At 41.6% G+C, this 26,014-nt stretch overlaps 1 protein-coding gene and 1 long non-coding RNA gene across 5 annotated transcripts; one reads left to right on the forward strand and one right to left on the reverse strand.

Moving 5' to 3' along the window:
- The first annotated feature begins 731 nt into the window (after window positions 1-731).
- rpgrip1 (RPGR interacting protein 1) lies at window positions 732-16,346 on the forward strand. 2 transcript variants are annotated; one of them, XM_061959263.2, is made up of 33 exons: window positions 732-935; window positions 2,255-2,296; window positions 2,386-2,478; window positions 2,546-2,599; window positions 2,659-2,776; window positions 2,878-3,074; window positions 3,152-3,254; window positions 3,329-3,454; window positions 3,516-3,621; window positions 3,712-3,735; window positions 3,808-3,954; window positions 4,023-4,096; window positions 4,166-4,377; window positions 7,135-7,220; window positions 7,288-7,338; window positions 8,196-8,360; window positions 8,440-8,557; window positions 8,630-8,790; window positions 8,857-9,196; window positions 9,275-9,435; window positions 9,506-9,741; window positions 9,815-9,930; window positions 10,001-10,167; window positions 10,249-10,305; window positions 10,393-10,502; window positions 10,571-10,628; window positions 10,698-10,764; window positions 10,824-10,900; window positions 10,976-11,165; window positions 11,233-11,317; window positions 12,329-12,456; window positions 12,560-12,819; window positions 14,729-16,346. In XM_061959263.2, exons 1-32 carry the CDS (start codon window positions 887-889, stop codon window positions 12,769-12,771), a joined length of 3,930 nt encoding a protein of 1,309 aa, XP_061815247.1. In that variant the 5' UTR covers window positions 732-886; the 3' UTR covers window positions 12,772-12,819; window positions 14,729-16,346. The 2 variants fall into 2 exon arrangements, with proteins under 2 accessions (XP_061815247.1, XP_072769344.1); XM_072913243.1 differs by having other exon boundaries at window positions 732-2,296; window positions 2,363-2,478.
- On the reverse strand, window positions 2,151-24,617 carry LOC133605894 (uncharacterized). 3 transcript variants are annotated; one of them, XR_012050468.1, is made up of 5 exons: window positions 23,326-24,617; window positions 17,522-17,642; window positions 17,305-17,441; window positions 17,138-17,199; window positions 2,151-2,714 (listed from the first exon to the last, which is right to left on the reverse strand). It is a non-coding gene; the product is annotated as an uncharacterized lncRNA (long non-coding RNA). The 3 variants fall into 3 exon arrangements; XR_012050467.1 differs by lacking the exon at window positions 23,326-24,617 and having other exon boundaries at window positions 2,151-2,488; window positions 2,612-2,714; window positions 17,522-19,408; XR_009815195.2 differs by lacking the exon at window positions 23,326-24,617 and having other exon boundaries at window positions 17,522-19,408.
- Between the last annotated feature and the right edge of the window lie 1,397 nt (window positions 24,618-26,014).

Here is a 26,014-nt window from a genome sequence, read left to right on the forward strand (position 1 = left end):
CTACTTGCTATATGCATTTCCGAACGTAAGACAAACAACGTTATGATGTGTTTTTTTTAAATCCAACTAGGCAAATTACACTTTATCTTACTGACTTTTTTTTCCAATTAAAAAAACTTTTACATTTTCATTTATTCACCTGACATTTTGTTTTATTCATGTATTCCGCCTATCCGGGACAAACGCCTCCCCCAGAGGTGTGGCGTCGTTGCAAAATTGGGTTGGGCAATACTGCGAATGGTCTGATAGCGAAGATATCCAGGCCAATATCGCCAATACCGAAACCTTCTTTACGTGGACATTGTTATTTTTGAGCTTAATATTAAAATAAAATAAAACACAATAACGATTTCCCAAACAAAAACATTGTAAATGAACAAACCTGTAAAAAAAAATAAGACATATATAAGACAATATCAACAAAACAATCACATTTTTCATTTTTGTTCCATACAATTGTTTGAGCAAAATAACCAATATCGCTAAATCACAAAATCCACCATTGGGTCAGATTCAAATCATTTGGCTAATTTAAAGCCCTCTGTATCCAGGGTTTTGTAACTAATATAACTGTAATATATATACAGTACAGTGCATTTGAATAACACAACAAAAAACGTGGAAATTAACTGTAAAATATTGACCGTATCACGCTAGTATCGATACCAATATTACATTTAGTGTCGATATGCTATTTGAAAGTATCTGCCCACAGTCTGTTAAAACGTGCTAAAGTAGCTAATCCTCCCTACAGTGTTGTTCTATACTGCTCGAAAAAGTGACGCTTTTTATTCAACTTCAAGGTAGGGGCATAGCAAGTCTACTCTCCTTAATTTCTATGACTTAAATCAGTGTAATTTCCGTCATCTTTGCTCAAGAAGGTACAATGCTTCAAGTGCAATGGAAGCTGTGGCCAGGGCCGTCGAAGTGGAAGGGTAAGTAAGTGGGGATGTTGTACAAGGGCCGAAAGCACGTGGGCCCTGAGCTTTTGTAAAGTTTGAATATATTTTTAATGTTATTTAGATATGAAATAAATATTAATATAAAACAAATATAGCTATGAAAATTTCAATAAGGTTGTTTGAATCTATAACGTTTAACTGCCTACACCCCCCTATCAAACATGCAAAATGGTTCGTCATCATCTAGCTCAGGGATTCTCAAACTGTGGTATGGTACATGGGCTCTATCTAGCGGTACGCCAAAGAATCACTTGATTAAAGTAAACTTTTTTGTTATCCTATATTTAAACATACTGTTACTGTTCAAACTGTCTTATGTTACAGAGGCCAAACATATTAAATATACTTCTTAAATAAAACTACTGCCTTGTTTTTAATGAATATTTAGGCCTACAACACTACTGGGGACGGCGTGGCGAAGTTGATAGAGTGGCCATGCCAGAAATCGGAGTGTTGCTGGTTACTGGGGTTCAATCCCCACCTTCTACCATCCTAGTCACGTCCCTTGTGTCCTTGGGCAAGACACTTCACCCCTTGCTCCTGATGGCTGCTGGTTAGCGCCTTGCATGGCAGCTCCCGCTCTCAGTGTGTGAATGTGTGTGTGAATGGGTGAATGTGGTAATACTGTCACAGCGCTTTGAGTACCTTGAAGGTAGAAAAGCGCTATACAAGTATAACCCATTTATTTATTTACTGCATTTTAATGTTGGTCATTATTATGGTACTTGGAGAGCCAAGTTTTTTCTGAGGTGGTACTTGGTGAAAAGAGTTTAAGAACCACTGATCTCGCCCATGGGTGGTACTGGTATAGTGCTGACTTTGACAATGTCACAAATATGTATGAATTGACTGATTGATTGGACAATCCCTACTAACAAAGTGCTACAAAACTAAACTTAATTAGCCTTTGTCTAATTAAGGCCTTACAAAAAGTTTCATTTGCACAATTATTTTACATTTTTGGATGTGTCTTTATCTTTTATATGAGATGGTTGGTTATCAGACATCCTCCATCACACATTAACCTATCACAGCTTTCACCACAGTCCTGAGACGTGCATTCCACTACAGAAACAGCTCGACTCGCCCGCCGCTAAACTGACCTTAAAGCTCGCTTTGGCGCGCACAAGTGGGCAGTGTAATCAGATTAGTGCGCAGGCAGGATTACCCGTGCAAGCAGATGGAACAGTGAGGCGGTCTTCAGGTTTACTTTGAGCCAAAGTGCACACACAGGCAGAGGCTCAAGAAGAGGACAGGATGAAGATGGATTAAACCCCATGTTGTTCAAGCAGATATAAAAGAAGACACGGCGCAGGAATTGCTGGAAAACCAGGGTAAGGTTAAAAATATCCATATGACTCCATTGTGTTTATAGTGCTTGTCATTTAAACTCCATTCAGGTGCTTTGATTGATTGTGTGAAGGTGTGATGTCTCCCGTGGTGGACGAGACAGCGGGGGACCTCCCAGTTCGCGATGTGGGGCTGATGAGGGGAGGACTCATGGCGACTGTTCCAGGTTTGTTTGTCTAAAAAAAATATGCGAGACCAACAGAGACGAACAGCCTAAGGTCTTGTCTCAGCAGATGCCGCACGTGATGTGAAGCCGTGGAAGAAGCATCACATCATGATGACCAAAGGTGAGAACGCACCTTCAACTTCTTTCGTTTTTTTCTTGACACTCTTCTGTCCCCCGCAGATCCTCAGCGGCTCTTTCGTTTCCCCAGGGAGCAACTGGAGGACCTTTGCCTTCACCTGCAAGAAGAGAACACTGTGTTAAGAATGCACTCACGAGCACAAGAGCAAAAGATGCGCAGGTGCTTTGCATAGTTAGGAATGTTCTACAATGCATTCATGCACTTGTAGCCTCCAATACATATACAGACACAAAAGCATAAAATAGCTTTTCTCTAAAAAGGATGTCCACCAGACTGATTCGTCTCCGTCAGGCCAGTCCCGGTGCCAAAGAGAGGGACATGGAGGACTCATTGCAAGAGCTGGAAGCTCGTGTGGCCACTTTGGAGAGCCAGAAGGTTGTCTTACAGAACAAACTCAGCCTGGCCAAGCAGCACATTCTGGACTTGGGGGGGCGTACACCATACAAGTTCAACAAAGGTGTGTGTGTGAGCGTGCATGTGCGAGTGTGTACTGTATTCCAAGTTGTGCCTTCCGTGTCTTTTTCCTCTTCAAAGGTAAATGTGCAGAAGTTGATGGCGGAGTCAGGAGGGCTGCGCAGACGGCCCCACCCCGCTACGGCCCAACAACAGAGGACACCAGAGGACAGATGGAGAAATTGTATAATTAAAATCAACCCTCTTCTTTACCATTTGTTGCCCACCCCTTTGAAAACCAATATTTTCTCCATCCAGCTGTGTGAGCGAGCAGATGAGGGTGACAGAGCTCCAACTGGCCCTCCGAGACACACTACAAGATAAAGAGCGAGAGATGGAGGGCACCATTAGAGAGATGAAGAAGCAACAGGCTGAAAGACACAAGTGAGGACAGCAGAGCTTTCACTTCCGAAGCCTCACTCACAGCTGATTATTTTGTGGTCAGAGCATCCATCAGAGAAAACTTGGATGTGATCCGTCTCCAAAAGAAGCTTTCCGAGAAGAGCACAGCCCTGCGGGTAACCCAGGAGAAGATCACTAACCTGCAACAGGTGGGATGATGTTTACCAAAACACTAAGCACACTAAGGGTGGGATAAATAAAGTTTATATTTTCCATCGCTCTGCTTCCTCTCTTGGCAGGCCTATGAGAAGCAGCTGGAGGAGGTGAAAAAGCATTGAAAACCTCATGTAGTTCTCCTGGTAATGAAGTCAGCATTACATTTTTGCTTAACTCAGACTCAGACGTCACTGAGGGAAAGCCAGACTGTCCTCCTGGAGAAGGTGGAGGAGCTGAGTGAGAAGCTGAAGCAGGAGAGGCAGAGAGTGCTGACCCTGGATGGTCAACTCACAACTGCCAGCTTGTCTCTGCAGAACCTGGAAAAGGTCTGGACACGAGCAGGACTTTCAGTCATTGGAATAATCTATTAAGTAATGTCATTTTTGTCCTCCAGCTACAAGAGCGTATAAGTGACCTGGAAGGAGAGAGGGATCGGATAAAAGAAAGCTATGACTCGCTACTTGAGAGGTAAGAGCAAAAAACTGCTGGATATTTAAAACACTTCAAAATTATTCATCCAGGTTTCTCTTCTCGTAGTACTTTATCTACTTACAACGACACTGTGGAAGAACACAAGGTGGTGTACAAGGAAAGGGACGCACCAGAAGACACCGTTTCCACGATAGATGCAAATATCCTGGAGAAAGCGCTGCAGGCAGAGCGGGAGGAAAGAGGCAGGCTGGAATCGGAGAAGAAGAAGCTCAGACAAGAGAAGGAGATAATGGAGGAGCAGAGGGAGCAAGAAGGAGGTGGGAGCTGCGATGGACTTGTTTGTCCATTTAATGCAGCTAATTTTTGTATTTGCCTGCAACCCATTCTATAAACACAGCAACACATGGCCTGCGTTAGAACATTACACAGGTAACACCACCCTATGGAAAATTGGCTATTTTGCCATTTTTGGGTCCTGCAGAGACCATCACTGTAGGTTTTCTTTTCCCCCTGCAGCCTAATATATTTGATTTCGCAATAAGTCTGGACCTGGTAAAGTCCAGATAATCATCCCGTCAAAAAGTGTCCTCTAGTGTTGCCAAGAAAAACTGAAACTGTCCCAAATGCCACCTGCAAACAACATGGATGCCTACCTCTTAAAGTAAACTCAGGGTTTCCCCTTAATATAACTGAATGTGGCGGACTGCCACTGCCTTTTTATTACCATGTTTTACTTTAAAACAAATTAAAGTAATGTAATATATTGTAGCTTTTAGAAGAAACTATACAATGTCCAATGCTATTTTTAACTTTTATTACTAATCTTATGATAACAAATAGCACAATTCCAAAAGGTTTTACCTCCCATTTCCACACTTTCGTCTCCGTAACTCGAGTCCGTGCTTCCCATGTTTGCAAACATGGGAAAAACTGATATTAAGTCTAAACTACACAAACATTAAACATTACCACCAGCAAGTCGTTACGGTTTGAATGGATATACTGTATATATAGTAGGGGTGTGGGAAAAAATCGATTCGAATTCGAATCACGATTCTCACGTTGTGCAATTCAGAATTGATTCTCATTATTTAAAAATCGATTTTTATTTTTTATTTAAATTTTTTTGTTTTGTTTGTTTTTTTAATTAATCAATCCAACAAAACAATACACAGCAATACCATAACAATGCAATCCAATTCCAAAACCAAACCCGACCCAGCAACACTCAGAACTGCAATAAACAGCAATTGAGAGGAGACACAAACACAACACAGAACAAACCAAAAGTAGTGGAACAAAAATTAATATTATCAACAACAGTATCAATATTAGTTACAATTTCAACATAGCAGTGATTAAAAATCCCTCATTGACATTATCATTTGACATTTATAAAAAAATAAAAATAAATGAACAATAGTGTCACAGTGGCTTACACTTGCATTGCATGTCATAAGCTTGACAACACACTGTGTCCAATATTTTCACAAAGATAAAATAAGTCATATTTTTGGTTCATTTAATAGTTAAAACAAATTTACATTATTGCAATCAGTTGATAAAAAAATGTCCTTTACAATTATTAAAGCTTTTTACAAAAATCTACTACATGCTTGCATGTCAGCAGACTGGGGTAGATCCTGCTGAAATCATATGTATTGAATGAATAGAGAATCGTTTTGAGTCGGGAAAAAATAGTTTTTGAATCAAGAATCGTGTTGAATTGGAAAAAAAAAATCGATTTTGAATCGAATCGTGACCCCAAGAATTGATATTGAATCGAATCGTGGGACACCCAAAGATTCACAGCCCTAATATATAGCCTATTATTTGCGCACGATTGACATGTGATGTACCGAAAACTCGACCACCAAAGAAAGATTTTGATTACTGAAAACATTTGATAACCGGATGTAAATAAGACGCACGCCATTGTCTGGAGCGTCGTCAGCATGTCTGCAATGTGGACGTATCCAGATATACCCGTGGACATCTATCTACAAAATGTGCAAATATTAAGAGAACTTTTAAGAAGAGAAAGTTCAACTGGAGCAGCGCAAAGCAAGTGTGACGTGCTTGCTGTCGCTCGCCTCTTTCGTCAGGGACATCAAGGGACCGAAGTTAAGAGTATATAAACACAAAGCCATTCTATAACACCAGAATGATATTAGATTTGTTTGCTAGTAGTTTTTAATAAATAAAAAAAAGTAATTAAAAGTCTCTAGAATGACACTTAAAAAATTCTCAAAGTACATTGTACAATAAACAGCAACAATTGAGAATATGGCAAAATGATATAAAAAATATACCTTAATACTAATTAATAACAACAGATTTGTTTTTAAATGTATGTATACATTTTTTTGCGTTTTTATCCATTCTAATTGACTTTATTTATATAGCACGTTTTAGAAAACAGGAGTTAAAACCCACATTTACAAGCAGGATAAAACTCAGGAGAGATAATTGTAAAAAACAAATAAAAAAAAAAAATCATATACCAGATTGGGCAAATTATTCGATGACGTCATGGTGACCACGCCCATAACCACACCCTGACCACACCCCCACAGGTATCTTGACAGTCGAGGGGAAACCCTGAGATTATATGGTTTGTTGGTTTGTTTGTTTATTCATTTGCTTATTACAATCCCCAATATCCGCTGCAGCCACTACTTTTCCTGGGGTCTAAAAATGGTGTATGATGATTTCCGTGCGTCCTGTCATGACAAACATTTGAACAGTTTTTACTGGGATACACATACCCACAAGATTTAGTATGGTAAAGCCCTTAAAGAGTGATTTATATTATGAAATAATAATGGTGAAGGAAAATAAGAAGTAAACAATTCAAGAGGGTCCCTTTGTCACCTATACCACAAAGCTGCTTTTTGCATTTATTTATTATCTTAAACCATATTGAATTGATTTAAGCATGTGTAATGAATTAAAATGTGAAGAATAAATTAAACCAATAAAAACAACTTTCAATTTTTCTGTATGCGGCTGTCAGTGAAAAAGGTTTGGACGCCCTGATGAAGTATATTTAACCTATTGTTCTTGATGTTCAGCCAAACTAAAATATCTGGAAGAGAAGATACTCGAGTACAACGATCAGATTTCTGTCTTACAGCGCAGACTAGACTCTGTCACCAAGGTCAGTAAATAAGTTATGACATAAAGATAACTTGACTTATTTATTGTGTCCTTCTCTCGCCCTGCAGGAGTTTGACATGAGTGACGAAGAGCTCAGCGAAACACTTTTTCAGATTAAGGTGTGTAAGCAAACGCAACCCAAGACTGTCTCATTTGGGATACTTCTATATTTACACTTAGCCTGTTGAGTGCATAAGTAAGAAACACGGCAAAATGCAGTGCACTGCCATGGGGCAGACTTTGCACTCAATACGCTCAAAATGGCAAGCACAGTGATGGAGGACCCTTACCATCTTGGCCACGTAGCAGAAGGGGAGAGACTAGCTTGAATGGGTTACAATTAAAAAGGAGACGAGAGGAAGTTTCCGATAAATGGGCCAATATTTTACGACAGAAATGGATTCGAAACAGCACTACCCCAGGGGTGTGCATATACATACATACATACACACACACACACACACACACACACACACACACACACACACACATATATTTGTCTTGACCCTACAATTCTCGTTCTGTCTTTTTTTTCTTCTTCTTTGTATCACCTCCTGCTCGATCCGGCTGAGCCAAACACTACAGCATATACATCCAAATATTCAATACAGTCAAATACAAATAAGGCTACAAAAAAATTATCCCACACTTCTCTTTTGTAAAGTAAATCTGTACAGCAGATCTGAGCATCTACATCAACAATTGGATTTGCCTAAGCAGGTAGAAAAGACAAATGTTGTATTTTTTTAACCTAGTACATCCCGCAGGCCGTATTGTAGACACTGACGGGCCCAAGCCGGGCCGTAGTTTGGGGACTACTGCACTAGATTGTCAAAATGTGCGCCAGTACGCAGTATACTTAATAAAGCATTTTGACTGAAGTATTCCATTTGAGACTCAGTCCTACAGAAGTCTGTTTGTCCCAACATGCTGGATCTTTAAGGAAAGGTTCTTATTTCCTTCACATGTTGGACAGGCGTTCCGTATGCAACAGGAGAGCAGAGAGGGTTTATGTCTCCCCGGGGCTGATCGAGAGAAAGAGCTTGTCAACAATCAGGCCTTACTCGCCGAGACCGTGCTTGAATTACAGAAAACCAGGAGCCTCCTTTTGCTAGAGCATCGCATCAGTAAAGACCTTCAGGTGCCAACACTTCCTCATGATCAGCACTGGCCTCCTCAATACGATCTTCAATGTAACCCAAAGTGTTTTCTACCCAAAGGAGGAGTTGGACACAACCAAAACAAGGTTGGAGAGTGAAAGGGAGGCGATGAGGATGAGGATGGCGGAGAAAGACAAACTGTTATGCAAAAGAGTTCTCCAGATCAATGCTTTACAAGGTAAGAACTGGAACAGCAGCAGCACAGTCTTTCAGCATCAGTACCTAACACCTGTAAATATGTGCTCAAAAGACCAGCTGAAAACCTTTGCGTACAACACAAAGAGCCACAAACGGACCATACCGATACAGTACACATGGCCAACAGGAGAAAAACAAGCAGTCTCGCCTGAAGATTATATTTCTTATTCTCCATTGAGGTCTGGAGAGTCCCTCTTAGAAGTTCACATCAAGGTGAAAAGTGCTTTGTTAATTGTATTCATGGTTGTTTAGAAACCAACTGTGTTCTTACTTCTTTAGGATGCCACCTTTACTCCAAGTGGGTTTCGGAATATGAGCAGCATTGATCCAGACCAAGGTGAAGACACGGTGACCTTCTGTACATACAGCCTTTTGGACTTTGAAGTCCACTCCACACCTCTGGTGGCGGGAAGCAAACCCAACTACAGCTTCACCTCCCACTATGCTCTGACTGCCTGTGATCTGGAAAGGCTAGAGGTACAGGGGTGGAAGGTCAAAGTGGAGCTCCACCAGGCAGTAGGAGGGGTCCGCTTTCTAACGCACGGGAGCGGACAGTTGTCCCTGTTGGCTGCCGTGGAGAGGAGAGGGGAACATATTAATGGACGTGTGCACATCACAGGTACAGACAAAGTTCTTAATTTGAGTGATAGGATCTGTTTACTGTCAGACAATACATTCTAGTGTCTCTCTCTTCAAGGTTCTGTGAGGGAAATAGTCGGTGTTGTGGATTTCTGGGTCCGCCTATTTTCACCTACAGAGCCCATGGATGCAGTGGTGTCGGGAGGCAATGACAGGACCACAGCAACAAAGAAAATGCCGGCTCAAATCTCTCTTGGCTGGCAAACTGGCGGCCACGTGGTAAATCCAAATGAACTTTCATAAAGATTCCCAGCCAGTTCTGTTGAGAATGATCACTTTCTATGTAAAGCAGGAGTTGTACGATTTTGGTGGAGGTATTCCCAACGAGTTGATGTTGCTGCTAGAGCGCTGTGAGGGTCTAAAAGGGCGCTGGCCTGGACTACTTCCTGATGCCTACCTGACCTACAGATTCTACGACCTGCAGCCCCATGTGTCCCAAACTGTCCGGAGTAATGTTAACCCAGTTTTCCACGACATCACCAGCTACCCGCTTGCAATCACAACTGATGTGTTGCACTACTTGAGGTAGGCTGTGAACCGCCGGGCAACCTACTTTTGTAAGATTGTGCAAAATGTTATTTATGTTTAAATTGCGCAGGTCAAGCAGCCTTTGGGTCTATGTGTTTGATGACAGCGATGACCAGATACCACCAGTCTACTTGGCTAAAACACCCATCCCACTGAGAGCGCTGGCGACTGGCAGGGAGATCCAAGGTGATCCGAACAAGATTCCAGTTCATATCCTGGACAGTGCATAAACCCAGCAGGGTCTCTGGTTCTCCAGGTGACTATGTTCTGCGTGATCCAGCTGGTGGCCCACGGGGGACTGTCAGGGTGTTGATTAAATGGAAGTACCCCTTTCAACCACCAGTAAATGTGATGGAAAGCAGCATGAGAAACCAAGGATTAGCAGAAGACTCACAAAGACCAATAGCTAAGCCCAGAGTCAAGGTGTCTAAATAGTGCACATTCTATCTACTGTATGAACATCAATCTTCCACATTCAACAACTTGTGTCTTGTCTTCCCGCAGACAAAGCACCTTGAGTCAGGAGAAACCAAAGCAAAGATGAGGAAGATGAGAGTTTACGTGAGGTTTTATGCACCTTAAAACACACCATCATGGTACATTAACTAGCAGTATGATGCACAAATGTTTCATCTTTTATGTCGCTAGCCTTCACTTGACAACATACAACCAAGCCAGACCAAGAGGTCCAACAAAAAGTCTCCTGCTCGTCAAGACGAGGAACCCCCCACTGTGCTCTCTCATTCGCCAATCACAAAGTAAGTTATCTTAATGAAAGAATGTGGGCACAGCGATGGAGACAAACTCATTTCATTGATCTCCTGAGATCTTCCAGACATGCCACTTCACTGAGAAGACGCTCTGTTGGTGATCCTGCTACTCAGGTAGGGTTCGACAAGGTCTACTGATGTCATGAAGGCAATGTGAGGTTAACTGTATGTTCTAATATACAGAACATTTCCTCTGTGGATCTGGTGTCAGTGGATAAAGAGCAGGAAAAGGAGGAAAGGAGCGAGAGTGGTAAGAACTCACAACCTTACTTTGTGGTCGTTCTTCATTAACATAGTTTTACTGTGCAGCTGCTGAAGAACCCTCAGAGTCCTCTGAGACCTTAACAAGCGACCTCATTGTTTCAACGAAACAAGAGAGAAAAAAGGTCAAGTAAAACTATAGGCCAAAGAAAACACAGCATCTCATCACATATACTATAAGTCATAATGTTGGCATGCAGGGTGACAAGCTAAGAGTGGAGATCTTTTCGTTGACTTTCGAACCGTCCTCTCAAGTGGCGCTGGACGATTCAGTGCAGCGTGTCTACGTGGAATACCGGCTGCTGGGTATTCCAATGGAAACAACAGAGACGCCCGTGTCCCTCCGCAAGCCCACAGAGGGGGAGGAGATTCACTACAACTTCACACGAGGTGGGAGCATTGATAGGCAAAAGGCATTCATATTTTCTTTTTGCTAATCTCTCTGTGTCTCTGCCAGTCATCTATGTGGATGGTTCACTGTCAGTGCCACTCAGACAGTATCTTTACACCATGTTGGAGGGCAGTGACCCCAACAAGGGCAGGTAGAGTAAGTCAGTGCACAGCAGGTGTGTCCAAAGTGCAGCCTTTTTGGCCCTCAGCATATTCCAAAAAGTAATAAAAGTTATTTATAAATAAAACATGTTCATAAATATTACATTAATTGGCTTTGTCACCTATACCACAAAGTTTGTTACAGGTCGCTTAGCATAGTGGTGTCAAAAGTGCAGCTAGTTTTTGTTGTCCCGCAGCCTATTTTAAAAAAAAATTACTTAATGGTCTTTGACCTCAAGAACGCAGAAAATTCAGGTGCAGCATAATTGGTGGCTTAGCCTACTGCCACAGAGGCACCAAACTTTCAATTAATCAAACTTCACACTGCATACAGTATTTTAATGGTGCAAAAATAAAAAGTAAAAACAGTCTTTTTTTAAAAAAAAATGATCTCACAATTTCTCATTCTTGAGCGCTTTTGAAACAGGAAAGCAGCTGTTTTTAAAACTGTTGCTGGATGTGTATTTGCTGTTGCTGTAAAAAGGTAGTCATCAATCGATCAAAGAGTGAATGTGAGCTAACAGTGCCATCAAGTGGCTAAATGCCAAACGTTTTACACTGATTTAAAAGTTAAAGTTAAAGTACCAATGATTGTCACACACACACTCTAGGTGTGGCGAGATTATTCTCTGCATTTGACCCATCACCCTTGATCACCCCCTGGGAGGTGAGGGGAGCAGTGGGCAGCAGCGGTTGCCGCGCCCGGGAATCATTTTTGGTGATTTAACCCCCAATTCCAAGAGTATACAAATGAGTTTTAAGATGAGACTTAAATGCTTCTACTGAAAATTATTTTGCCTCTATTTTTTTTTCGTTAACCATTTTTAACTTGGCATATCTTGACCAACATTGGATTGTTTTTGCTCAGATGTGAAGTGTTTTAGAGTGGTCCCTGCATCCTTTCATTTTGGTGGAAAGAGTTTGGACACCCCTGGTTTACAGATAAGGACTGTGTTGTGTTTCTTTGATGTATGTGGGTATAAATCACAGTGTTTGTGCAGGTTAAAGTTCACAGTCGTCAGTGAGCCAATGGATGACAATGAGGAGTGCTGGGATGTCGGATGCTCCTTCTTGGACCTGCAGGAGCTGCTGCTGACAGGGAACGACGTCATTGAACGGCAAATTGACAGTAGGCGTTTCTGAAACCTTTCCTAAAAATAAAAAATAAATAAAATGAAAGGCAGATTGTTTTTGCTTGCTTAATGTGTGTCCATCTCGTGTGTTTTCTCCAGTTGTGCGAGTAGATGACGAAAAGGAGGTGATAGGATTCCTCAAAGTGTCTCTGGAGGCAGCAAAAGCCCTGACTGGAATTTACCAAGAGTTTCACCGGCCAATGGATGCTGAGGATAACAGCGATAAGGAAACCCAGCAAGAAGAAGAGGAGCAGCAGCAGATGGAAAAAGATGCAATTACAGTGATAGACTACAATGACAGCGACTTCTAATTACACTTTAGGCCTACTCACAAAAAGGAATATTCATTCGGCTTTTGGGTAATATTTTACCTTTACAGGTGAACCTAATTTGACCTTCACCAATTTTTCTAATTATCCAACTGTTAAAAGTTTGTCTGCTTTCTGCATAACTTGCTGTTCTCTAACAAGATGCTGAACAGGTGTGTGATCGATACATAAGCCAATAAATGTTCGGCTTCAATTAGAATAGATATTTAAATAGTCCTCTTCATCACGCTATTAACCTTTTGACTTCATGAAACCAACACCTAACACTTAATCAACAGTAGCTCGCCATTGTGAGGCTTCAAACAAGACGTTCTCAGAGGGAAGTGGCCACTGAGCTTCAGAGTCAGCAGCAGGTTACAGATACAGAGGGACTGGAAGGGTCACTGATAATTAGAGGTGATTGTGTCGTTCTAAATATTGATAGTATCGATCCCAAGGTGGGTGTCGGTATCGGATCAATACTTTTGTTGCAGTTTCCCATCTGTGAATCCAGCAAAGTATTGGCTTTTCCTGAGAGTTCTTACGACTCGAGCGCAGCATGTCTTCTAGTCTCAAAATAATAATAATGAATTACATTTGTAACGCACTTTACATTTGTTAAAATGTCAAAGTGCTACAAAATATTTACAAAGAAAAGTAAAAAAAATCCATATGAAAAGTTAGAATATATACCGGTAATAGAAAATTAAAATAGAAATAAAAACATGAAAAACACTAGATACGCACTAGATAAAACATAGAAAAATAGAAAAAAACACGAAAGCACTGGATAAAACAGATAGGCAAGCAGTGCATTTAAAAACAAAAAGGCAGAGAAATGAGATCAAAGCTGTGCTAAAATACTGGGTTTTTAGTCCCTTTTTAAAACGGTCGACCGACTATGGTGCTCTAAGATGGTCGGGGAGAGCGTTCCAGAGTTCAGGTGCGGTCGAGTAGAAAGCCCAGCGGCCCATTGTTTGTAGGTTTGTCCTGATGGGTTTGAGGAGTGGAGGTTGCGGGTGGGAGGTTGAGGGGAAACTAGGTCCTTGAGGTAGGAAGGGGCGTTGCCGTAGATGCATTGATGTGTTAGCAGGTTAATCTTGACTTCGGTCCGGGATGCAATAGGGAGCCAGTGGAGTGATTTGAGGATAGGTGTGATATGATCACGCTTGCGCACTGTCATTAGGATCCTCGCTGCGCTGTTTTGGATGTACTGGAGCTTTTTTATGCTCTTTTTGGGGACCCTGACGAGAAGTGCGTTGCAGTAATCAGTGCATCTCTTTCTTTTTCTACTGCTCACTCAGGTACACTTTGCCATTCCTACTCCCTGCTACTACTGACTTAATTATTCACAAATATCTGCCTGCAATAGAAGTTATTTACGGTGTTGACATTTTTGTATTTAATTTTTTTGCATTTTTCTTTATTTGCACTAGTAGATTTTTTCTTTAATAATTGTATGAAATTGAAAGTAATGTAATTATTTTATACATTTGTTTTTTTCCATACGTAGTTTTGTACACCGGTAGTTGCCTTTTAGCACATTTTTATTTGAATAAAATAATTATCTTGTGGTACCACAGTCACAATCAACTAATTAGTTGCAAATTTGCAAATGTATTCAATGTTTGATAACTAAAGTCAAAGTATCATTATCAATAACTGCAATTCTAGCCCTTTTTTAATCGGATCTATAGCAGAATTCCTAGTATTGCCCAGCTCTAATTAACTGAAAAGGTATGTGAAACTATTTTCACAAAGGTTTCTTCAGTTGCACAATTCAGCTCCTGGTGAGAAAACATTAAGTTGTGCATAAAGTAGTGAAACATTGAACAGTGGGATATGTTCATTCAAAAGTTTGATAAGGTCAAATTATATTAACCATTAAAGGTCATAGTGCATTTGTTACATTCCACATAATGGTGGTTTATTTGTGTCTCTTCCCCTATTGTTTCTACAGGTGACATTCTTTTACTGCCTCTGCTGCCAATCAACCGGTTCCTGTTCCCAGCTGCTCCTCATTTCACTCACCTGTTAATCAGCCAGCCAATCCCAGTCCACCATTCATCCTCCCAGCCTGTTTAAAACCACCTGCTCACCACTGGATCAGGCGGATTCTTTTTCTGACATGCTGTGGGGAGCTCTGATAGATGCTACTTTGTTTTGTAATAATTTTTGTTAAGCTCTTTGCTTAACTTCTGCCACCTGTTTTTTGTCTTCATTTTTTTTACCTTTCAACTTTTGTAAGTATCTACAGCCTAGTCTTGGGAAAGGTTAGACAGAGGCCTCTATACACTACACAATACACATGTAGGATTTGTCTGTGTATAAAGACCCCCTCTTTAGGCTAGAGTAGGTACTAGTGATGGGTTGATGAGGCGTCATGAAGCGTTTCGACACATTGCAAAACTGTATTGATACTGTGTAGATACTGTGTCACTAAATACTGACATCTGTTGGACATTAAAAATCCCTACAGGCAACCTATGGACCGACTCAACTGACACTGATTTTATGACCTAGTATATACAATAATATAATCCAAGTCATTGTATTTCATTTAGGATTATTTCATATCTTCATTTAAATAAAAATATATTTTTATCTTTTTTAGATACAGTCAATAAATGTGAACATGTATCATAACATGGAAATCTGAGACAACGTGTTGTGAATGAGGATGCTTGTGGACTGGGAATTTTTTTTTAATTTTTTTTTTTTTAAACATTTTTATTAAAAAAAAACAGTTTTTCGAACGTATTAAATTTTAGACGATTTCTCTTCTTAGTTATTTCTCCGGGTGTAGAAAAGACCCCGCTCACAGGGCACAGAGGATACTGTATTTCAATGGGTCCTAGGACCTAGCTACATTTCCCTCTGCCAGGTAACGTTGGACCTCTTGTATGGCATCTGCAGTAGAGTTTTTTTTGTCTGACTTCCCACTTCCATATCCAGATGTTTCCAAAGGTTATCTTAAAAACAACAAATATGCATTTTATTACATGATTTCAAACAACAAACAAATAATGCTGAATAAATGCCTGAAGTGGGTGCAGACAGCTGTTCTGCAGATGGTCCTGGCAGGGGTTCATTTGTGCGTCCGATGACAGACGCACATTCGGAACGTAGCCGAATGATGGCGTCATTCAATTTACAAGAACTGCGGAACCAGAGTGATTTAAATCTGGGGTCAAGAAGTATTGCTAGGGTCAACACACTTAATGACTCCAGATTGGAAGCAGGGTCTGTGACTCGATGCTTCAAGTGTTCATGGAGGTGTTTGCAAGGTTGAAGCACTATGCTTTAGTGCAGTGGTCCCCAAACTACGGCCCGTGGGCTGGATCCGGCCCGCCAGCGTCCATAATCAGGCCCGCGGGAAGTCCCAAGTATTAAAAAAATAATTTTTTTCTGTCTTTTCTTATCCACTTTGTACTGCTTGCTACTCACGGTGTCTCCTAGCTGCTCAGGCAAATCATATTGTCTAAAAATGCGTTTTCTCATTGATAACGTTACATCATCGCACGTGCGGAAAGTGCACTATATACACACACATCTATCTCTATATATATATATATATATATATATATATATATATATATATATATACAGCCCAGCCCCCGGCCAAATTGTTTTAAACCAATGCGGCCCCCGAGTCAAAAAGTTTGGGGACCCCTGCTCTAGTGCAACGTAGAGCATTTTCATCATTGGGATGACCTTTGACCCTGACACTTGCCTTTCCTCAGACAACTCCATTGTGGCTTGATGGAAAGGAGCAAGCACAATAAGTGTTTCTCCAACAATGTTAAACTCATCAGCTGTAAGTGGAGTCCAATCTGTTTTTAGAGAGGCCAGAGATACCCACACTGACTCCTCATCATGTAGCCTTGACAGCATTTTATATGTGCTGTTCCAGCGTGTTGCCACCTCATTGATGAGTTTCAGGGTTGGCCGTCCCATCTGTTGTTGCACTTGAGCAAGCTTCTCCTTAGCTTAGAGTGCTCGATCTAAAGTATGTGACAATGTGCCTTGCTTTGTGTCTGATGATTGCAAGTGTGGGGATCTGGTCACATGATTTTCTAACTAATAAATTAAGACTGTGCAATGCAAATTGAGTGTCGAATTTGGAGCTGTCTAGTGGATGCAATCATGTTTGGTGCTGCGTCGGTCACAAAACACTATTAGTTATGGCCCAGTCCGCCATCATGCCCCTTTTGACCTGGGCCAAATTGTCAGCAGTGTGACTTTGTGGAAAGTATTGCACTCCCAACACAGATGTACACAACTGCAAATTATCATTTATGTAGTGACAGGTAAGAGCCAAGTAAGCCTCCATGTTTACAGATGTCCACATGTCAGCTGTTATACTCACTGCCACAGCTTGCTGTACTTCCAATTCACTCGTTCCCGTTCCTCCAGCATTTTTTTGATGGTCTGAAAATAACACCAAGTCAAACCAAAAGCAACTCAACATATTCAATTTAAATATTAAATAAATTGGATGTATCAACTACAACTTTAGGTAATTTCCACACAAACCTTTCTGGTAGGCAAAACATGATGGCTCAAGGACCTGCACTAGTTCCCTGAACCCTTCACTCTCCACAATGCTGAGGGGCTGGCATTCCTGACAATGAAGTTCAGCAGAGCCTCATCCAGCATCTGCTTCCTGATAGCTTGATGGTTAAAAATGAGAAAGAAAAAGGTAATTAATTATCAAAAAAGAAACAGAGTAAGTTGTAGAATGGCTGTATACCTGAGTTTATCCTGGGTGTCTCTGGAACTTCATTTTCATGCCTGGACCTATAATGCCTCAGCATTGAGGAGGTGGATTTGTTAATGTACGACAATTCTGTCGTACAAATGCGACATTTAACCTGCAGAAAATATGAATAGTAAACTGAGAATCATTTTGAATTCTAATAGATCAAGTGGAAACTTTGAGAGAACAGGATGAAACGACAAGGAAATGAACACAAATACCTTTTTTTCCGATATATGATCAAAATATTCCCACGGCGGAAATCTTTTTTTGCCTGAGGCTGCTCCATGATCTCCGACGATAAATTACAAATGACCAACGACATAAGTGCGGCGATTCTGTTGGCAGCAGCATCGTTGACAGATGCGCTTCCTTATAAACACAGTTTGGCGCACAGGCGTCAGTTCGACACAGTTCGCGTATTGGTCACGTGACCGAAACAGCTCGTGATCGGTCACGTGACTTTCTAAAAGTGGTACGCGCACCGACACAGGGTTTTGCTCTATGAGCTCGACGCATGCGCCGATGCATCGGTGTTGCCGGACCCATCACTAGTGTTAAATAAAGCGAGACAGTTAAAGTCGACTATGTTGAAAAACTATTGGTGCGTTTGAAAAATATTTGGGGTTTGTGTGACATAAAATTATTTAAAATGGATGCAAATCAAGTGGCCTGGTGTGGCCTGTGGGCATTGAATTTGACACCTGTGGTTTAAATGCCTTAAATTTCCATTGCAGTAACAACGGGAAACTAACAATATTGCTTTTCAACAATTTCGATTTCTTCAGTGTTTGCTGTGTAATTCTAATACAGTAACAAGTAGTAAGCAAAACAATCTTACAATGCAACAATTATGAACCAAAGAGGTTGTGAACAGACAACATATTTGGGTGGACATCCAGCCTCTGCTTTCCAGGCCATCCATCCATCCATTTTCTACCGCTTATTCCCTTCGGGGTCGCGGGGGGTGCTGGAGCCTATCGCAGCTACAATCGGGCGGAAGGCGGGGTACACCCTGGACAAGTCGCCACCTCATCGCAGGGCCAACACAGATAGACAGACAACATTCCCACACTAGGGTCAATTTAGTGTTGCCAATCAACCTATCCCCAGGTGCATGTCTTTGGAGGTGGGAGGAAGCCGGAGTACCCAGAGGGAACCCACGCAGTCACGGGGAGAACATGCAAACTCCACACAGAAAGATCCCGAGGCCGGGATTGAACTCACGACTACTCAGGACCTTCGTATTGTGAGGCAGATGCACTAACCCCTCTGCCACCGTGCTTTCCAGGCATGAACGTTTATTTCCACCAGAACCTCTTGTTTTCAAGTCAACTAGGTAGTGCTGTGCAAATTCGTTTACACTGCTATCTGTGCAACGTTTCCCTGTTTGCAAATTGCCTGCTAGCTTTGCCTGCAACAACACTGCCCTAATGTGTTTGGGTCATCTTATGCTTACTAAAGATGACTGAAGCTGTCTTACACTTGCAACAATTTAGATGTATTCAGTGTTTGTGTAATTCTAATACAGTGCCAAAAAGTTGTGAGCAAAACATTTTTCACAAGAACCTCCTGGGGTCTAAGCCCCCCCTTGTTCTTCAAACCTAGTGATGCCCCTGGCTTCAGAAAAGCATTAATATTCACATCGGTAAATTCTTGTTTTACCAAATATATAGGCTACCGTAGATAATTTTGACAACATATAAGTACATCTAGAATGTAGTAGCTCTAGTGACTAGTCACTAAACCAGGGGTGCTCAAAGTGGGGTATTGTGGGCCAGATTTGGCCCGCTGAGTCGATTTGTTTGGCCCACCAAAGGGTGAAGTCTTTTATTTACATTTAGGTTATTTGTGTTTAAAATTAGGGTGTCCTGATCCAATATTGATCAATCAATCAATCAATCAATGTTTATTTATATAGCCCTAAATCACAAGTGTCTCAAAGGGCTGCACAAGCCACAACGACATCCTCGGTATAGCCCACATAAGGGCAAGGAAAAACTCACCCCAGTGGGACGTCGATGTGAATGACTATGAGAAACCTTGGAGAGGACCGCATATGTGGGTAACCCCCCCCCCCTCTAGGGAGACCGAATGCAATGGATGTCGAGTGGGTCTAACATAATATTGTGGGAGTCCAGTCCATAGTGGATCCAGCATAACAGTAAGAGTCCAGTCCACAGTGGGGTCAGCAGGAAACCATCCCGAGCGGAGACGGGTCAGCAGCGCAGAGATGTTCCCAACCGATATACAGGTGAGCGGTCCACCCCGGGTCCCGACCCCGGACAGCCAGCACCCCATCCATGGCCACCGGATCTGTGTGTCTCCCCTTCCACAAGGGATAGGGGGGAGCAGAGGAGAAAAGAAAAGAAACGGCAGATCAACTGGTCTAAAAAAGGGGGGCTATTCAAAGGCTAGAGTATACAAATGAGTTTTGAGATGGGACTTAAATGTTTCTACTGAGGTAGCATCTCTAACTGTTACCGGGAGGGCATTCCATAGTGCTGGAGCCCGAATAGAAAACGCTCTACAGCCCGCAGACTTTTTTTGGGCTCTGGGAATCACTAATAAGCCGGAGTTCTTTGAACGCAGATTTCTTGCCGGGACATATGGTACAATACAATCGACAAGATAGGATGGAGCTAGACCGTGTAGTATTTTATACGTAAGTAGTAAAACCTTAAAGTCGCATCTTAAGTGCACAGGAAGCCAGTGCAGGTGAGCCAGTATAGGCGTAATATGATCAAACTTTCTTGTTCTTGTCAAAAGTCTAGCAGCCGCATTTTGTACCAACTGTAATCTTTTAATGCTAGACATAGGGAGACCCGAAAATAATACGTTACAGTAATCGAGACGAGACGTAACGAACGCATGAATAATGATCTCAGCGTCGCTAGTGGACAAAATGGAACGAATTTTAGCGATATTACGGAGATGAAAGAAGGCCGTTTTAGTAACATTCTTAATGTGTGACTCAAAGGAGAGAGTTGGGTCGAAGATAATACCCAGATTCTTTACTGAGTCGCTTTGTGTAATTGTTTGGTTGTCAAATGTTAAGGTGGTATTATCAAATAAATGTCGGTGTTTAGCAGGACCGATAATCAGCATTTCCGTTTTCTTAGTGTTGAGTTGCAAGAAGTTAGCGGACATCCATTGTTTAATTTCATTAAGACACGCCTCCAGCTGACTACAATCCGGCGTGTTGGTCAGCTTTAGGGGCATGTAGAGTTGGGTGTCATCAGCATAACAATGAAAGCTAACACCGTATTTGCGTATGATGTCACCTAGCGGCAACATGTAAATACTAAAGAGTGCAGGGCCAAGAACCGAACCTTGAGGGACTCCGCACGTTACCTTAACATAGTCCGAGGTCACATTGTTATGGGAGACGCACTGCATCCTGTCAGTAAGATAAGAGTTAAACCACGACAAGGCTAAGTCTGACATACCAATACGTGTTTTGATACGCTCTAATAAAATGTTATGATCGACGGTATCGAAAGCAACGCTAAGATCAAGAAGCAGCAACATAGATGACGCATCAGAATCCATCGTTAGCAGTAGATCATTAGTCATTTTTGCGAGGGCTGTCTCCGTAGAGTGATTTGCCCTGAAACCGGATTGAAAAGGTTCACAGAGATTGTTAGACATTAAGTGTTCATTTAGCTGCTGTGCGACAATTTTTTCGAGGATTTTCGAGATAAACCGGTAGTTTACCATGAGGTCAGGATCAAGGTTAGGTCTTTTGAGCAAAGGATGAATAACCGCTTTTTTGAATGCTAGTGGAACAGTGCCAGAGGAAAGTGATAAGTTTATAATATTTAGCACTGATGGACCTAATAATACAAAAAGCTCCTTAATAAGTTTCCCAGGAAATGGGTCAAGTAAACATGTTGTTTGTTTTGTCCCATTGACACATCTTAACAATTCCTCTAGTGTTATTTCATCAAAGAGAGAGAAACTATTTTGGAGGGCGGTATCCGTCGTAGATACAGTCGTATCTGTGTTAATAGAACCCAGTTGTAGCTGCGATGCATTGTCTTTAATCTCCTTTCTAATGAGTTCAATTTTCTTATTAAAGAAATTCATAAAATCATCTGCTGAGTGGGTGGAGCTACTGGGAGGAGTCCCTTGTTGGGTTAGCGATGCTACTGTACTAAACAAAAATTTCGGATCATTTTTGTTGAGGTGGATAAGATTTGAGTAATATTTAGCTTTAGCTAGGGTAAGCATGTGTTTATAAGTTATTAAACTATCACTCCATGCTTGATGGAAAACCTCAAGTTTAGTAGCGCGCCATTTGCGTTCCAGCTTTCTACATGATAATTTATGGGCTCTAGTTTCTTCTGTAAACTATGGGGTGCGCCTTTTAGGGGCTCTTTTAAGCTTTAGCGGTGCTATACTATCAATGGTGTCGCGTAGGGCATCGTTAAAGTTGTTAGTGAGGTTATCAATAGAGCCGACATAATTTGGGAATGGTGCCAATACCGAAGGCAGTAGGCCAGCAAGAGTCATCGTTGTGGCAGCATTAATGTTGATATAGGATATTGATGTGATAATAGCACAAACAAGTATTGGATGATATCAGTTTGCATGTAAAATCTCTGATGTAGGCCAGTAGCTTGACAGGTGTAAAAGGGTGAACAATATTGCAGTCTAAAACATCAAATTTTTCAATATAAACCGGTATCAAATATAGTTGCACATCACTTACACAAAAAGTTTCCAAGGCATATTAAAAAGTATCCAGTAACAATTGTGTCCACAGCATTTGACTTACTGCAACATAAGCTTAACTTTATAAAATATTGTGGCCATTAGGTATTACCCAAAAGAATTACCCTTCCACTTCAACTTAAGAGACAGCATGAGTCCATTCCAGATGGTTAATAATAAGTAGGTTAGTGGTATTCATACCAACCATTGTTCTGTTTGACTCATTTCATCTGACCAAGCCTTTTCTAATATTCCACACTACAAAATAATACAAGTACTGTGTATGATTCCTGCAATATAAAGTAGTTATCGGCCAATTCCCAAGGCTCCAATTGATAATTGAATTGGTAACGTATTGAAAGTGAAAAAGTTGTATCAGGACACCCTTGATTAAAATCGCTGATGGCCTGCAGCACAATGGCACACATTCACTTTGGTTTTTGGAGGCAAAAAGTTTAGGCACTCCTGCTCAAAAAAATTAATAATTAGCAAATCAAGTAACCATTTTTGATGAATTAACAATTCAGTGCATATGCTTTAAAAGTGCTTCATACATATTTCACAAAAAGTTAGGGATATTGGGCTTTCGGGTAAGATTTCTGGATTAATCTAAAATGCTGTTACGTTCCCAGATGGCTCGGAGTCTAAGGATCTTAGGAGAACGCAACATAAAAGTGCATAAACTAAATGAGGTGTAAATTAAAGACACCGAAGCCAAGAATAGAAAACAAAACTAGGGTTATTGAAAAGTAACCATAGGGGGGGTTACAAAAAGACAACACTAGCCTAGCTTGGGAATACAGGTGCTGTCAAAGAAATGAACAAAACATACCAAAAGACACCTCTGAAAAAGAAAGGTAAGCTTACTAACTAAAGATATTTAATTAGCATACACCAAAAACCTACCTAGTAACACCAAAGCACAAATCCCAAACATTTTTCAAAAACACACCGATAGTTTTTCAGCATTAATAGTCTACTTTAACTGTCTTGTTTTAACACCAAATCTTTGGGATTTAAACGCACACTTTCTTTTCTTTTTTTAATGGCCATGCATTGCTTATGGAGTTGACTCCATTTACCTTTGCTCCTTTGTGGCCTGTAAAAAACTTTACTGCTTCACCAGAGTCTTCAATCCTGGCTTGCTTGACGATCTGCAGCTCTACTCATTCACGTCCTCTGCACCAGCCCCGATTCGACCTCCGCCACTCGCTCACCACTCCCCGTTGGCTGTGCCCAATGCGCCCGCAGTATACCAGCTGCCGTGACCTTCCTCGGTCCTCCGCTTGGCCTCGGCATGCCGCTCACCTGGCTTGCATCCCGCTGCCCTCACGTTCTTGTACTTAGTTGCTTACAACAGAACCGTGGCGTTAGGGTAAATCCTTATTCTCATGCATTACTCAACAGAGAAGTGTTTTTTGACTTGAATTATGGAGACTCACCTTAGTTAATGCACTTGCGGCTTTCTGCTGGCTTTTCTTTTGATAACAAACTTGGACCATTAGGTCGTTAAATAAAAGAATAAACAAACTTCTTTGTGACACGAAAGTCAATTTTGATTTCTTCTCAAAGCATAAATTCTTATAACACAAAACTCACACTGCCTGCGGTCAAAAAACAAATCTCTGGTGCGCCACGCGTGAGTGCAATCAGTGCGCACCTAAAGGTCATTGGCTTCTTCCCCACAGCGCCACTCAGGCACCTAGGCACAATGGCTCCGCCGATAATCATGTTACTCCCTCCCAGTTCTTAAAGGCTCAAGTCGTTCGTTTTGCTCACAGACAATTATTTCAGCCACGCCTTCTTCACGCTACCAACCACTGAGGCATTGCCTCGCCTTGCCACCAGGTGGCTTAACCATGAGATGTTCAAAATCGAAGTAATACAATAAGTTTAAATATTTCTCTTTTGGTCTATGCTTTCTATGTGATTTTGTTGTGGTTCCTGTATATTTTGATAATTTTCATGGTCAAAATCGCAGAAATTCCGTGTTTCCGGATCAAAATAATGCGGCAGACGAGAAGTGAGGCAGACACAGGTGGTGCCTCCACGGCTACACACAAAGTGTATTGAGCGTGTGCGTGCGAGGCGGAGCGTGCTTGTTGCCACGGGGAAGAGGCAGGCCATGAGGCAGCAAGTACTCTGCCTCACAGTAGGGAGCAATATATTGTCAACTTGCAGTTCAATGCCTCAGCAGTATTCTGACTTGCCACACTGGGAGAAGTGGGGGCGCTCAAGCTAGCAGACACATGTCTCTCCAGCGGAAGCCAGCCTTTTTTTAATTTATTTTTTTAAACAGTATTTATAACAAAAATGGCATTTTTATTAGAGTAACCCAGCATTTGTGGGTGTTTTTTGTCAGATGCAAAAATATTGTTTTATTGCTTGGAATGAAATTTAATTAAATTAATGTGTCTGCCAATATGGAGGATTATATACTGTATCCAAGATGAAATACTTCTCGAAACTGGACTTTAAGACAAAATGAATGTGATCATACAAAGTATGTTTTCATGGAGGATAGCTATTGCTGCTTCAGATACAAATACAGAAAGGTAAGATACACTCACAATACTTGATTAATTTTGTTAAAAGCAAATGGGACCAACAAGTATTTAATAACAACTTTATCAAATACTTTTTGGACCCATTTATCATATCATAATATCATTATGATAACGTTTTTATGAAAGCGAATAACTCCCTTCTTTTTCCTGTTACTCTAATGTGCAACCTAAATCAACAAGGATTAGAGCTGCACATCCATCCATCCATTTTCTACCGCTTATTCCCTTTTTTTGGGTTGCGGGGGGCGCTGGAGCCTATCTCAGCTACAATCGGGCGTAAGGCGGTGTACACCCTGGACAAGTCGCCACCTCATCGCAGGGCCAACACAGATAGACAGACAACATTCACACTCACAATCACACACTAGGGCCAATTTAGTGTTGCCAATCGGCCTATCCCCAGGTGCATGTTTTTGGAGGTGGGAGGAAGCCGGAGTACCCGGAGGGAACCCACGCAGTCATGGGGAGAACATGCAAACTCCACACAGAAAGATCCCGAGCCCGGGATTGAACCCAAGACTACTCAGGACCTTCGTATTGTGAGGCAGACGCACTAACCCCTCTTCCACCGTGCTGCCAGAGCTGCACATATGAATTTAAATTAAAAAAAGAAGAAAAAACCCCTCCAAAAGTATCTATGCCTCACCTGATGTTTAGTTCACCGCACGTCACTGTTACCAACGATGCCAAATATAATGCCGTCAGAACTAATAAAATAAGCCAACAGAATTTACAATTACTCTGACATCCAAGAAACAAAACATATTGATTTCACATACATATTAGAAAGAATCATACCTCATTGGCCTCATAAACTCCAAAGGAATAAAGTTTCCTTTCAATACGAGACTCCATTAAAGTCTTCTCCAGCAAACACTTGTCTCATGCTGCTTCCTTAATTCCATCCGTCCATCCATTTTCTACCGCTTATTCCCTTTTGGGGTCGCGGGGGGCGCTGGAGCCTATCTCAGCTACAATCGGGCGGAAGGGGGGGTACACCCTGGACAAGTCGCCACCTCATGGCAGGCTTCCTTAATTCCGTCATATATGTGTGGATGCGAGTGTGAATGTTGTCTGTCGATCTGTGTTGGCCATGCGATGAGCTGGCGACTTGTCTAGGGTGTACACCGCCTTCCGCCTGATTGTAGCTGAGATAGGCTCCAGCGCCCCCGCGACCCCAAAGGGAATAAGCGGTAGAAAATGG

The sequence above is a fragment of the Nerophis lumbriciformis genome, linkage group LG05, assembly GCF_033978685.3.
Source record: "Nerophis lumbriciformis linkage group LG05, RoL_Nlum_v2.1, whole genome shotgun sequence".
Classification (NCBI taxonomy): Eukaryota; Metazoa; Chordata; class Actinopteri; order Syngnathiformes; family Syngnathidae; genus Nerophis; species Nerophis lumbriciformis.